General features: G+C 41.2%; 1 protein-coding gene across 1 annotated transcript in view; it reads left to right on the top strand.

The window, feature by feature from the left end:
• Window positions 1-14663, top strand: part of RAB3C (RAB3C, member RAS oncogene family) — a 123759-nt gene extending 109096 nt beyond the window's left edge. The window contains exons 3-4 of the mRNA XM_009326918.1: window positions 2067-2191; window positions 14476-14663. Of these exons, the coding sequence (XP_009325193.1) occupies window positions 2067-2191; window positions 14476-14663 (313 nt within the window). The remainder of the gene's footprint in view (window positions 1-2066; window positions 2192-14475) is intronic.
• The last annotated feature ends 255 nt before the right edge of the window (window positions 14664-14918 follow it).

The following is a 14918-nucleotide window of genomic DNA, read 5'->3' as shown; positions in this document are numbered from 1 at the left end:
ACCCCCAACTCGTAACTGTTGAAAGCTAAGCTCTTTTAGAGTCCTTAATGGACTAACATCCTCTGACGTTTGAGCTACTAGTATTTGCAAAGTTGCTATAGTGACAAATGTAGTTCTGGTTAAAAAAAAAAAAAAGAATATCTATTTTTGCTTAACCACAGATTCCAGAAGAACTCAGATGGTTCCAAAAGAACATTTCTGCCAAAATGTATGCATGGTACCCTTTTTTCTGAGCAATTGTATCTTTAGTAAAATGTAAGTGTACAGGGAAGTCTGACTTCTGCTTTGGTCACAATACCTTATGATCGCCTACTCAAATTACTGTAAAACAGATTTTAAAAAAGCACAGTGTCCATTTCTTGAAGGAAAGGTCAAGGCAGGCACAAGGGAACAATCTGTAGCACAAAATGCCCGGGGCTTGCTTCAGCTTCTTTATGGTCATTCTAATGAAGTGAAACAACGCTAAAGGCAGTCTGATCCTTCCCCTTCCTCTGCCTGGCGCTGCAAACCCATCACACATGGCTTAAGGTGCTTTGACTCGTGCAGGAGGGTCTGGGCCTGTGGGCAATTGCAAAGGCTTACAAAGATAGCTGTAGCGGTTTTTGCCTATGTCCATCCCTCTGGTCTTGCAATAAGCAAAGCCAGCTGAAGAGGTCTGATCCATTTTCTGTCTTTCACTAGAAATGGTTGTCGTACTACATCATGATCTTTTTTGTGCATGAAACATTTTGCAGACAGGGATCTGAATATGTAGAGATAACGGCTGTGTCATGAGAAGGGGTCACTAGTGAACTTAGTACCCACACAGACCAGCTTCCAAAACACTTAGGAGACAGATTTTCAAAGCTATTTCATCTTTTCTCACAGGGACCTAGGGCTCTGATACACAGCATGGTTCCCTTCCAGGGTGTCCTCTCCTAAATGTGTAGTTAAGCAGATTAGTTTCCATTTCAGTGCAGTTTTCCTAAGCGCCCTGTGTTGTCCAAAGGGGGAGAGAGAGAGAGATGACCTACATCTTTTTCTCTCTCCACTGATCATATGGGGACAGAAGATATATTAATATCTTACAAGCATTTGACTCGGAGCCTAAAGCCAGACATAGTCACAAGTTCGAGGCAAAGGGTAAGTGCTTAGAGTAAGCTTGCTGCACCCTGCATTACCTTCAAGGGCAGGTATTGCTCTCAGTTAGAAGGTGGTAGCCAGCAGCATCACTCCTGGCTGAGCCTGGAGCCAGGACATGGACCTTTCCTTCCTACAGAGCAGGCCTGATTATCAGCAGAATGGTGGCAGTCAGCGACTGAGAGGTGCTACGAGTGTGCTCCTAAGTTGCCCATTAGCTGCATTGCATTCAAATTGCAGAAGAGAGCTTTGTAGGGTAAGCTGTTCCACCACCAGCACTCAAGGTCCTGTGGTGTTTCAAGGCCTCAGATACTCCAATTCAGCTGTAGTCATAGTTAGGGCTTGTATAATTTAAATGGGAGGTAAATCAAAGCTCAGACTCAGCCCCCATCCATGGCTTAATGCGCAATGTAAACGTTGCTGTTGTCCTGGTAGGTCAAAGACCTATAGTGGAATGTGCTGGAGGGAAACCACAGAAGGAAGACAGAATGGCTTTGAAGTTTTGCTGATAAATTTAGATCCTGTTTTTAAAAGCTGAAAGATAAGAAATGAACAAGCTGTTGATTTTCTTTCAAAGCTCTGGTTTTAGAATATAAGATTTGCATTAAAATGTGAAAATACTTTTTTTAATTGTGTGGGAGGAAGTGTCACCACTTCTTTCTAAAAATATAAGAACAACGTTGATGGCAGGAGAAAATATTGAAAGACTGACTTAACAAGCAAAAATAAAACCTATGTTGATATTATTCCTGTAATAATTTCTGACAGATAATCCTTAGTTTATTTGAAATCCAGAGTTAAACAGAACCCTGTTACCCTAGATGTCAAAATCAGGATTGTCTTTTTTGCCTTGTTACAATTTTGTTTGAAATTGATTTAAGGGGAATTTGCTTTGTTTGACTTCTCTCTTTCTCTCTCTCTCTCCCCCCCTGTGTCTCTCTTTTAAGGTCAACTCAAATCAAAACATACTCTTGGGATAATGCCCAGGTTATTTTGGTCGGTAACAAATGTGACATGGAGGATGAACGGGTAATCTTCACTGAGAGAGGCAAACATTTAGCAGAGCAACTTGGTAAGAAAAGAATTTACAAAAGCTTTATGATTGCTCATGAGAATGCACAAAGTAATGTCATTAATTGCTACAGTATTTGTAATTAAATGTTTGTGATACATTCACTGTAAAGGAATAGTCATACACTGCCTCCCTTTTGTTTCTCAGGCTGAGATCTGAACTGTCCTTGTTATCACTAACACTGTAACATCATTAGAATAGACGTCTGTCCAGGGATGATCTTATGCAGAGCTGTGACATGTCTGTCATCTAAAAGTGTCCGTAAGACCAGTGCTGGCTCAGAGGTTGGCTTAGACTAAAGACATATCTGATAAAATGTTCCTTATGCTGCTCCTTGGATAGGAAGTACATTATGGCCTTTGTGATAAGCAGCAAGATTAGCCGTGTGTGTATATATGCAATATGTTTAGATAGTTATAGCTATAGGCAGATACGTCCTAGCCAGGGAAAAATTAAAAAAACCCCAACAAACCAACAAAAAAAAAAAAAAACCCAAGGAGAGGAGAGATTGAAGAAACAGCTTACTCAAAATGTGAATTAGACCTTTTTGCAAGTTGAGAACATTTGGGTTATGATTTCCAATACCAATAATCCAAAACAGAAAGACGCCAATATCCAACTCCCACTGCTAACTGTTCACCTACTGCACATTTACACAGGTGTAAATAACATGAACCTCTGTCTCATAAAGTCTCCCTCTAGGAAGCAGATATTGTCCACATAGAAAATTACGGAGCTGTGAACATCTCTGTTCTTTCTGTTTCTGCCCAGCAGTGATAACCTTTCATACCATGAAATGTTTTTGAGGTGACACTGGCCAAACTGTAATGGAAAATCTCCAGAGCATCATCATAATACTACTACCTGGCCTGTTTTTTTCATTCAAATTTGCTGATCTCTGGAGAGCATGCTCAGCAGGTGTGCAAATCAAACCCTGGCACCATTGGAGGTCAATTTCTGTGCTGTATTGGGCATGGGTTTGTTATTATTTTTAAAACTGATTGTGGTAAAGGCTCAGTCTGGTGAACATGTGTCACTATTGCTATATAGGCGTTTAGGGGAAAGGGTGTTATAAGAGTAACTGCATGGGAAACAGAGAGAGATGGTGGCATTTCACAGTATACCACCTGTGCTGGATCTAATCCCATGCTGGTGGTTCTTAACTTATATATATTCATAGCTTGCTGACCTGATTTTTTTAAACATTTTTTCTAGTTGTACAATTGCTTGTCCTGGTAAATAATTTCATCAGAATAACATATCTTCCTATTGCATCTGTCTAAATAAGAGTTACATATGTGTAAAAGCACACCTTAAAAGTAGACATTAAAAATAACCATAAATTAGTCCTTGAAAGGTGACAGAAAAGATTTAACAGCAGGTTATGTCCAGAAAAGTTGCCAACATTTGTGAAGAACTGAGTTTCTAAAACTGTTTGCAACAAAACCAAAATGGTTAACATTGCACCTGCTTTAACAGAGGATATTTTTCTTTGCAGAAATACTTGTCATGTTATATATATTGCCATAACCTGTTCTTCCATCTGTAAGCATTTCTGATATTTATTCATTTTAATACGAGCTAGGAAAGTGTATTCAATGTAGAAAGAGATCCAAAAAATGTAACTGTACACTTTTAACCCAAATTTAGACCTGACACTAAAAAGTCTGGCAATAAACATTAAAAAAAAATCTTCAAATTCTACATTGCAAATTTAAGTCACATAACTAATCTGAATTTCTACTCCTCGAACTATTTTCCTATATAAAGATTAACGCAATGAGTTGACAAGGAATCCCCAAGGTCATGAATTTAGCAAGATGAGAAGGAACTTTGCATGTTGTACAGTCAAGAATCCTCAGCTGTAATAACCAATGCTTGCAAAAAAAAAAAAAAGGGTAATGAGATAGATATCAAAACTCATGTTTCAGGCTTTAAAGCAACTTCTAACTCCTGGGATTTAGAATTCAATCTTTATGGAAGCAGATTACCCTCTATTCCCATCTTTATCTACTCTGGGGTTTTCCTTACTCATATATACGTCCTGTGGCTATCTCAAGGGCAGATTATTGTATTGGATAAATTGTGGCTCTGATCCAGTATGTCATTTACCACACTCAGACTGCACACACAAATGTTTATATGTTTCCTGTACAGCTGCAATCATTTCTTAAATCTGCTCAGAGATTGTGGGAGGTGGTGTCAGGAAAAGCAGCAGAACAAATTTCCCTGAATTGTAGTAAGTGCTCTGGCCATGTTGGCCAGTTTGAAGGGCATGTGTTGTGTCAAACACTTGGGACCGTCTTTTCTTTCTCTGCCAGTGAGTTGATAATATCTCTTGCGGACAAGTTTTAAAAATAATGATATAGATTTTTGTGTCCAGCAAGATATTTTAAGACTGTGGGTCCTTTGAATGCCATGGTCTGCAACATTGATGGCAGCCACAATTACAAGCAAGCACAATGCATGAGTGCTTAACGAAGAACACGTTGTGAAACACTTTTCTCAAGTGTGGTTTTATTTTCAGCCCTGGTTTATTTGAAGTCACTGAGAAGATGAATACATGTACATTTTGGGTCAGGTTTTCAAAAGGTCAAAAAGAGCACTGGGCATTTAATCCTCTGGGAAACATGGTGTCCTGTTGAGAACAGTGTTATCAGAAAATCGTGCCTCTTTTGTGGCTGCTAACCTCTTTGAAAAGTATAGCCTTCGATTTTATTAACAAGATGTAATCAATCATTTCTTTAAATCTCAGTGCTGGCTTATTTCTCAAGTGTAACCCAAACAAGTCGTTTAGATCAACCAGCAATAGGCCTCGTTACCTGGGAAGGTCTGGCTAAACTAGTCAAGTGTCCTGTGGTAGCTCTGGGTACCTCTCTCATAACACTAATGGAAGTGCACAAAAGAGAGAAAGAATGGTTAAGAAAACCAGATCTGACCTTGAAGGGAAATTAACAGAATCTTTATGAAGATACAATTTGTCTCGTTTCCATTTTAGATTTTTTTAAAGTTTGTTGTTAATGACATAGGGCATGACAGTGGTGATGACACCACAGATCACAGCTGCAAGCAGCGTACTACCTTACCTACAGTAATGGCCAGAAGTAGGTGCCTTGTGAAAGGTATTAAAGGGCAAACATATAGTGATACTTTCCCAGACTGTAGCAAATTGTATTTGTGGGTCTCATGAATCAAAGGCAGTATCTTTATATTCAATAGCCCTTTCATGATTTTTATCCATGGACTTGTCCAGTGCTGTCTTTGAAACCATATACACAACATCTTTAAATTTGCGCAGTTCATCTGAGTTATCTGCTTCTGCTTTGAATCGGCCACTTGCTAGTTTTATTTGATGTTTCTTCACTGTTATATTCTGACAGAGGGAACAATTGTTTGCTGTTACCTGCTCTGTAACACCGTTGGTTTCAGACACCTCTCTCATACCCCTCCTTTTTCTCCAGGCTGAAATTCCCAGACTATTTTATTGTTCCAGACACAAAGACCATCTCACATCTTAGCCATTCCTTGTCACCCTATTCAGTACCTTTTGTAAGTGGTACAGCCTTTTTTCAGAAATTAGTTCATGGTTGTTTAACATAATAGCATTATTAAAAGAGTAATGTTAGAATGAAGTGAAAACAGACAGGATCAAATAAATTCAGTTGAGTCATGTAACTTTACCTCACAGAGATATCATACTGAGAAAATATAGAAATGTGACAAACCAGCCAGTAGAGAGAATTAATTAACATAATGTTAATATTGACACAGGAATCACAGCAAACACATTTAATCAAGTTTATTCACTAATCACTACAAAAAAAGGGTGTGGAACATAATGTTTATGCTATTTTGTCTCTTCATGAATGTTTGCTCTGAGCACTACATGCATTGGCTATTGAGTGAAACCCCTATATAGTCAGCACTTACTAAAATGCTTTTAAAGCATTTTAGTAAAAAAGGCTTGGAACTTCTTGCAAGCAAATGCATGCACACTTGCCAGCTGCATTACTCACACAGCTTTTCTGACATGTTCATCTCGTGCATCGCAGCTGAGTTCAAAGCTTCATACGTTCATGAAAGTTTGGTGTCACTTGTCAGAACGGAAATAAAAAGAATGGCTCACAGATGGCATGAATCTCTTGGTTCCTTTTATTCGTGGGCTGTATGATGTATTATGATCTACATCTTGCAAAGGATTAGCAGGCAGAGCTGTGCACAGGGCTTTGAATAGACTCTGAGTAACTGCACACGCAAATGGACAGTTGCATATGTAGTTTGACACACAGTTTCTCCATTTATTTATGACATTTTGCTGTGCATGCAAATCAGGTACATAATTTTATATGTGTTCTTTGGTTGCTCATGTGCTTCTGTAGAACTCCTATTTGCTCTGTGTGTGCTATAAATTATTTCAACACTCTTTAGTTTTTAATTGCAAGTACTGCCATTACAGAGCATATTATATTTTTAAGACCAGGGCCCCTAAGGTTGCTGCAACAGTACAATCCTGCCACGGGTCCAAACCGTGCCTATTGTGCTCATGCTGCACCAGGTACTAGGCGGGTACTGCAAGGTCTGCCCCAAATTATCTGGCCACCTTGTCTGTAAGGTCCTGTTTGTCCTATCCTACCTTTTTGGCTCAAGCTGGTTAAGGATCTGGGAAATGGAGCTGTGGTATCATAGAAATGTTGGCTGGAAGGAACCTCTGGTGATCACCTGGTGTGATGTTCTGCTAAAATATGCCTCTGGCTCTATGTTCTGTCCAGCAGTTTTCAGGGCAGTGCCCTTCCCATCAGATTTTCTGTGCCTCCACATTTCTTACACTCTGCCACCCAGGGTCACCCATGGCTGGGGGCATCCAGCATGTCTGAGCATGCCTTAGGGTGCACTCGCCTGCTTTCTAAATGTACCCTGGCACACTGTTTCTCCCAGAGGCCACCAACCAATGTCAGAAAACAAAACGAAACAGGCCCTTTCTGGGTGAGCTCTCACATTCCCTTCTGCAAGGGCTGGCAGAAGCCAGCCCTCATGGTGCATTCAGGGCCCTGCAAAGGGCTCTGAATGCTACATGCCCCAGCATCAGCAGTGCCCGGGTCTTCAGTGCACCTCCACAGCTTGTCACTCAGGGAAGTAGTCATTTTACCCCTCAGATTTTAACACATACCTTATTTTGCATATTTTGGGGTGGTTTTCCCCTCTCCATCCTTTCTCTTCTCATCTCTTTTGGGCCATTTCTTCCTTAAACTCTTTATTTTGAGCTTTTCTTTCTTTCTTTCTCTTGATTCCCAATGCTTTGAAAATAAATTCCACCAAAAATGAGAAGAAAATTTCGCACAAACCAAAATCACCCTGCTTTGCCTATTTTGTTTTCATTTTGTTCGTGGCTTAGGCATGTATGTACATAATGGTCATGCTGGGGAGATGCCAGAGACCCGATTCAGGGGTGATTAGATTTCTTCAAATTAAACCCATTTAGCACCCCAGCAAGCTTGAAAGTGGAGTGTTTGTCAGTGTTGTGTACTTATATAGGGTGAAGTTTTGCATCCAGCATCCAGCAGTTCTGTGTGATCAGCAAGCCTGCAAGACCAGGCCTGCTGCTGAGATGGGGCAGGAATATGACTGGTTTCTGTGTCCCGCCAGGGCTGGGGCACAAGACAGCAGCTCCCCAGCATCAGGACTGGAGTGAACCTTCACTTGCCTTGGGGTATGAGTCCTGGCGGGGTAATGTGTACATTAGGCATCTGTGGGTACACTGGGGGTATTAGGCATCTGTGAGTTTAGGCAGCAACAGAAAAGGCATTTTTAGGGCTGTAATTTTGTCATCTAAATCAGGAATCAATTGGGACTTGGCACCTCAGCACAAAGCTTGCTAGCACAGCAAGTTCTGTTTTGCCTCCATGGCTGGCTGGAGGCTGTGGTGCAGAAGGTAGGGTCACCGGCAGCTTTGAAAGCACGGACATATGGCTGCATCTAACTTTGCATTAAAAATGAAAACAACTGGGTTGTGCAGGAACATGCTTGTTCATAGTTCCACCCTTCACCATTTTTTAGCTCTTTTTAAAGGGCAAATGTTAGTGCCAGAGGAAGGAGACAGGCTGACAGCACTGACAAACAACAGTCTTCTGTTTAGTTACAACACGCAGAGGGTATTGGCAAGGCAATTAAAGGCTTCTGTCCCCAGGATGATTTTTTACAGGGGGGAAATGCCAACCTGCCATTGCCTTCACACACTTGGAGCAGCGCTAAAGGAAAGTTACTTAATGACAATGGGAAGCAAGGGATTGTGTTTGCTCAACAAATGTATCATGTAAACAAATCAAAAAAATGTCTTTGCCAGGAATCTAATTTATTGCCCAAATGCACTCATTTAAAAGGTATCTGGAAGCCACAATCAAAATCAGTACAACCCAAATTTATATGGAAACCTCCTGTTCTGAAAGACTGGAAACGAAGGTGTTCGCTAGAGCATTACCACTAGCTGCCCCTCAGGTCTGTCCGTTCTGTCGTAGCTGAGAGTGCCCATTTAGCTTTTTTTTTTTTTTATAATAAATTTGGCCATCATAAAGGTGGGATAAATATCTTAGCATTTCTGTTAAGAGCCTTTACAGTAGCTCTATCCAGAATGGTGCTGAAGCACTGCTCTTTGCTGAGGTAGTATTAGAAAAGTCCTATTTTGTTGTTTTAATACTTTTTTTAACATAGTCCAGCCCTTGGGCTTGCTTGGACAGCAGAGGTCCCATCCAACTGGTCTACAAAGCAGAACACAGTATATCCAGATCTGCTACCATAGTTGCATGTGTAGGAGATACTTTGAAGAACAGCAACAGTCACCAGCTACTTTCAGCCCAGTTTCCTAGGAGAGATGACCTTTGCAATCATGCCATGTGTGTCTCTCTCTCTTTGAGAGACGGGTAGAGGTCTCAAAGATATTAACAGTTCTGAGGAAGTGGACATCTGAGCAGAGGAGAAAGGTCTTGCAGTTGCCTTGTGTCATGGTTTAACCCCAGCCAGCAACTAAGCACCACACAGCCACTCACATCCTGGTGGGATGGGGGAGAGAATTGGAAGGGTAAAAGTGAGAAAACTCGTGGGTTGAGATAAAGACAGTTTAACAGTGAAAGCAAAAGCCACATGCACAAGCAAAGCAGAACAAGGAATTCATTCACTCCTTCCCATCAGCAGGCAGGTGTTCAGCCATCTCCAGGAAAGCAGGGCTCCATCACACGTAACTGTTGCTTGGGAAGACAAATGCCATCACTCCAATGTCCCCTACTTGCTTCTTCTTCCCCCAGCTTTACATGCTGAGCATGACGTCATATGGTGTGGAATATCCCTTTGGTCAGTTGGGGTCAGCTGTCCCAGCTGTGTCCCCTCCCACCTTCTTGTGCACCCCCATCCTGCTCGCTGGTGGGGTGGGGTGAGGAGGAGAAAAGGCCTTGACTCTGTGTAAGCCCTGCTCAGCAGTAACTAAAACATCCCTGTGTCATCAACACTGTTTTCAGCACAAATCCAAAACATAGCCCCATACTAGCTACTATGAAGAAAATTAACTCTATCCCAGCCAAAACCAGCACACCTTGACTGACAGCCTGCCATGTGAATGCAAACCTTATTAGATACTATTCACAGCAGGCAAGAAGATAAGTGCCTGCCAGTGCCCCCTCAGAACTGCCCACAGTATGCAAATCCAAGAAAATAAGGCATCATTAGCTCCTCTCCTTTATACACTATGACATTGTTAAATGATTCATTCCCACGGCTTCCTAGATTTTGCCTTTTGTACACTCCTGTGTTACAAAGGGAGCAGCTTCCTGCAGCCGCTTCTTGCTCTGTCATTGCAGTCTCCTACTACTCCTCAAAATACTGGATTGAACAGGGCACTGGCAAGAGCAGCACTAAAAATCACAGTTCAAGCTTGTCTTCAAAGAAGGCTAGTTATTGTGGGAACACACCCTTGAGGATATCTCTTAAACATAACATAACATCACGGGTGGTAAATAAAATTGTCTTGGTTGTGGACAAACACTCTAAAACCAGAAGGTCTTCCTGATCAGCTGGTGAAACATTAACATAGCTTTTGTCTGTATTGTCTGTGGAATTGTGCTTAAAATTTGCTAGCTAGTGTGTCCTCTTGATGTCACATTTTCTCAGGAATATGAGAGGGTGCAGAATGTTCTTCCCTTTGCATATGGCTCTCCTTTCTGTTTTTTTTCTTTTCCTTTGTTGTTTGAAAGCAGGCATAAACAAGTGTTAATGAGCATTGATGAAGGAGCCTCTGCAGAGCCAGGACAAGTGTGAGGCAGAGAGGGAACAAGTCAGTAATTCAGGCTGTTTATGTGTTTCAGGGCGGCTATCTAAACTGGTCTGTGTGCATTATAGCTCACCAGCCGAACAACAGCACCATGCCAGTGTCCTGGCTGGCCCCCACTGCTGTAGTGCTCTGCAGGGGCTGCTGAGAGCTTGCCTGCTTTCTTTGAGTCAACGCTATTGGGAAGAAGGTAGATAAGGTTTTTTTTAAAGGACAGCAAAGGGAAAACTGAATTAAACACGGAAGAGGCATTTAAATTAGAACATCCTGATGCATGTTCCACACACATTGTTCATATGTTCAGGCAGCACTTTGATATTTTGGATTTTCTGTTTCAGCTCTGTTCTGCTTTACCTACCCATTTGCCTCTTGGGCTTTGTTATACCTTTGCAGTAATCTGCTCTGTCCGGTCTCACTCACATCATCAGTACAGGTCATCATGGGCAGTGGGAACACGGTGTTCTTTGAGCTCTGCTGCCCTGAGCATCACCAGAGAGTTGTCTCGCTTCAGACTTATACTCACATGGAAAATAATGAGCAGTGGAAAAAAAAATGAAGAAGGTATTAAAAGGCATAGATCTGAGGCCCTCATATACAGCCATTTTAGAAGCTTAGTGTGTCTAAGTACTGTTAGTAAAATAATTGCAAGATGAGTTAGGAGGAGAGGAGAGGAGAGGTCTCAGGGAAAAAGGTCTGCAAAATATTCCATAACAAAATGGAAAACAACCAGAATTCAGATATTTATTCCAGTCACACTCTGCTAGGAAAAATGCTGCATATCTCTTTGAAACTGTTCCACAGAGTTTCTGTTAAACAAAAAAAAAAAGAAACACCACTCACATGGGGAATTGAATCCCATGCACAGGACAGACAGTTGCTGTCTGGATGGCAACAGGAGCCTCTGTTGCAAGGGTCTTTGCCATGGTGTCTTCAGCTGCATCAGGTGAGACTCTCTGAACTCTTGGGGGGAGCCCACCAGCATGCCCCGTTCTATACTTAGGATGTTTATCAGTGCATTTAGGCAAATAAACAGTTCCTATCAGATGGCCTAGGCACAGCAGGGGCTGCCTGGGGCAATCTCCAGGACTGTCCAAAATTCCCACCTGTACAGTTCCTGTAAAGAATAAAGCAAATACTTTGTTGTGGAGGCAGCTGAGAGTTCAGACACTTTCTCACAGGTCAGTGCATTGTCTCATCTATGCAGGGTCTAGCTGAGGAGGTGCTGGATCACTCAGGCAATTAATGGCTAAGTTGATGGGATGTGTATACAGGAATAGCCTGATACCCAGCTATGGGAGAGCCTGATACACACCACTACTGTGACTGCAATTTCCTTCTTATATCAAAATCGCAACTGAAATTCCATAGATTTCACCACAGCTGTAGTGTCTATTTTTATTTTATTTGAATAAATAAGCCTCTATTTTACTTGGAGAATGGGTACCTCTAAGTTTTTCATGGTGTTGTTACGCAGAACATCCTCACCGTGGTAGTGGGCCTGTTTTCTTGATCCTATCCATGTTACAGTATTTCCTGACATGGGTCTCCTCTCTTCTTTGTGACTCTTTTCCTTTCACTTTCTGCTTTTCTCTGTCCAGATACCTTTACCTACCTGTCATATCGGCCATTTCATGATCATCTCATGTGCCAGTTATGCTGTCTTCCTATGTGTAAAAACTGCTCCCCTCATAAATGTCCTTAAGATTCATTCTTCCTTCTGTCGTCTTCTCCAAGGCTTTGGTGTGCCATTTCTCAGGCATCCTCTCATTGTCCCTCAACCATTCTGCCCTCTGGTCCTGCTTGTTCCTCTTTGGAATGGCTGCTTTCCTCCTGCTTCCTGTGGAGCAGACACTAACAGTTGTGGAAGGATCTGACTGTTGCCGTGCTAGAGTTGAAGCCGTGTTTCAACACAGAGCACCGAAAATGTGGAGGATCTTCCTTCTCCCAAGCAGTCCCCAAGTAATCTGAACAGTATTCTCCTGCATGGAGCTCTGCAGGAGGGCTGAAGCCACCAGCAAGTGAGGATACACTGGCTTTCCCCATTTTCCTTCTAGTTTAGAACAAAGGAGACATGTAAGCCAAGCTAAACTAAAACAATGCCATGTAGATTCAAGCCTCCTCCCAGTATATGATTTCTGTAGATGGTCTTTCATTATGCACAGTTTTCCTGTTTTCCAGAGAAATGTGGAAAGGAAAAGTTTTAATGACAATGTATACTCACACCTGTGAGGTTATCCTTACACTTATTGCTGATATTAATAGATGCTGTATGACCAAATCCCTGTACAATATTTATACCTCTTGTTATCATAAACTACCTATGGACACTAACGTTGGCCTGTGTTTAGCTCCTATGCATTTAAACAATCTAGCACTTTGTGACATTTCAGCACAAGGCACCTTATATAAATTAAAAATATGAAAAAAATTCAGAACAGAGAGTTAAGTTTTTGCATTGGTTATTAGTGCATGCTGGGATATCATGCCAAGCTAAATGTAATTATCTGCTGTAATTCTAGGCTAGTACTCAAACATGCAAAAGCTACATGGTAAGCTGTTATAGGACTGAATGTGCACTTTACATCCTGTTTAGATGGCATATTGAATACATAGTATTAATGTGATCAAAGTAGTTGCATTTAAATTTCAAGTGGCCTTTCAAAATAGAAGATTAGCCCATTCACTAGAAAACACACACAACTTAAAAAAAAAAAAAAAAAACACCCAAAAACACAAAAAGCTGTTTTCTGCCCTTCTGCCAAGAGTTTCAGGTGATTGATTTTTTCTTACTGGGATTTTTGTCATCATTAAACATGGTGGTAGTTGCACATTGTTATTCAGATTTAATCAGAAAGAACCAAAATAGTTGTTCAAAGGCTAAGCCACTTCTGTAAAATGACCAGTGGATTAGGCGTTTTGTAAACTGTTTTAATATTGAACCGTTAGGTAGTGGAAAGACAGAAGTAGAAGAAAGTTTTAAATTACTAGGGAACCCTCAGGTGAGCAATGTGGTAACTTGTGGGAAAAGGTGGAGCATGGGGGAAAAGGCTTAGAAAACAAACAAATTAAAGGAGACAAATGTCTTGCAAAGAAAGCAAAACCATGGGAAGACCCAGTGCTGGCAGAAGCCTGCTGCATTGCAGGCTGACCAGCAAGTTGCAAACCCGGCTCGGATGAAGGAGGCAGATGTGGGAGATGAAACATGGGACAAACGGGGGCAGAGCAGAGAGCTTAGGAAAGCTGGCTGTGCTCCCTAAAGGCTTCCAGTGTCCCTTCTGGGTTAAGGATAGCTCTGATTTTTGCCTTTGGGGTAGTCATTGGGAATGGATAGATAAAAAGTCCTTCTATATAAATTAATTAAGGAAGTTTTCTTCCTTATAAGCATTTGTGTATTTTTTTATTAGTTTGGTTTGTGGGGTTGGGAGTCCCTTTGGTCCCACAGATTCACCTCTAACTTAAGTAGACATCAAATTGCAGAAATCTTTCCTTGTCTTGCTTGGTTTTTTACCTGGTTATTTCCAACACAGTTGTCTGTTTTGGTACCAGGTTAATGACACAATAGAAGTGGCTGTTTCCAGCTGAATAATGCTCAGAGGAACATAACAGTTAGAGATGGAGCAGTAGATTATTCCTTCCCAATGGCTGGATATATAGGGCATTTCTAAAATAATAATACTCTCAAACTGGTGTCAATTTTTAGATTAAACTGTTTTAAAGTAGAATTTGTCTAAGGGAATGTATTTGGGCCAGTCCTGATTTTATCTGACTTGGTATAAAGAAAATAGTACTAGTGTACTTACTCTGATTGTGTTACAATTTTAACTGCTCTTCCAATATCACTCTTTTATATGTGTGCTCTCACATTTTTGCTTTCTGAGTATCACTCCATGCTTCCTTTCCCAAGAAAAGTTTGTATATTTATTGGAGATACTGGAATATGCATCGAACATAAATGTGTTGTTTATTTTCTTAGGATTTGAATTTTTTGAAACAAGTGCAAAGGACAACATTAATGTCAAGCAGACATTTGAGCGACTCGTGGATATCATCTGTGACAAAATGTCGGAAAGTCTGGAGACGGATCCCACCATTGCTGCCAGCAAGCAGAACACACGGCTAAAGGACAGCCCTCCTCCACAGCAGCCCAACTGCAGCTGTTAATGCAGCTATCAGCAAAGGCAGCTCCAGTGTGTTCTGTTGCCAACAGAGTATTTATGAATGGTCTATATGCCTTTATTTATAGTCTTATTAATTTATTTGGGAGAAAAGTCTTTTATTTTACATCAGCAGCTGGTCAAGTATGCGTATGGAGATGGAGAGGTTATTAGTTTGAAGGGACGATCCATTTTTTAGCACCTGGCTTTTGCATGCAGCATGGATATTAGTTTCTCTTTTCCTTTTACTGTTTTACATTAC

The sequence above is a fragment of the Pygoscelis adeliae genome, unplaced genomic scaffold (assembly GCF_000699105.1).
Source record: "Pygoscelis adeliae isolate BGI_AS28 unplaced genomic scaffold, ASM69910v1 Scaffold116, whole genome shotgun sequence".
Lineage (NCBI taxonomy): Eukaryota > Metazoa > Chordata > Aves > Sphenisciformes > Spheniscidae > Pygoscelis > Pygoscelis adeliae.
The sequence above is the reverse complement of the archived record's forward strand: the minus strand, read 5'-3'. Positions and strand labels throughout refer to the sequence as shown.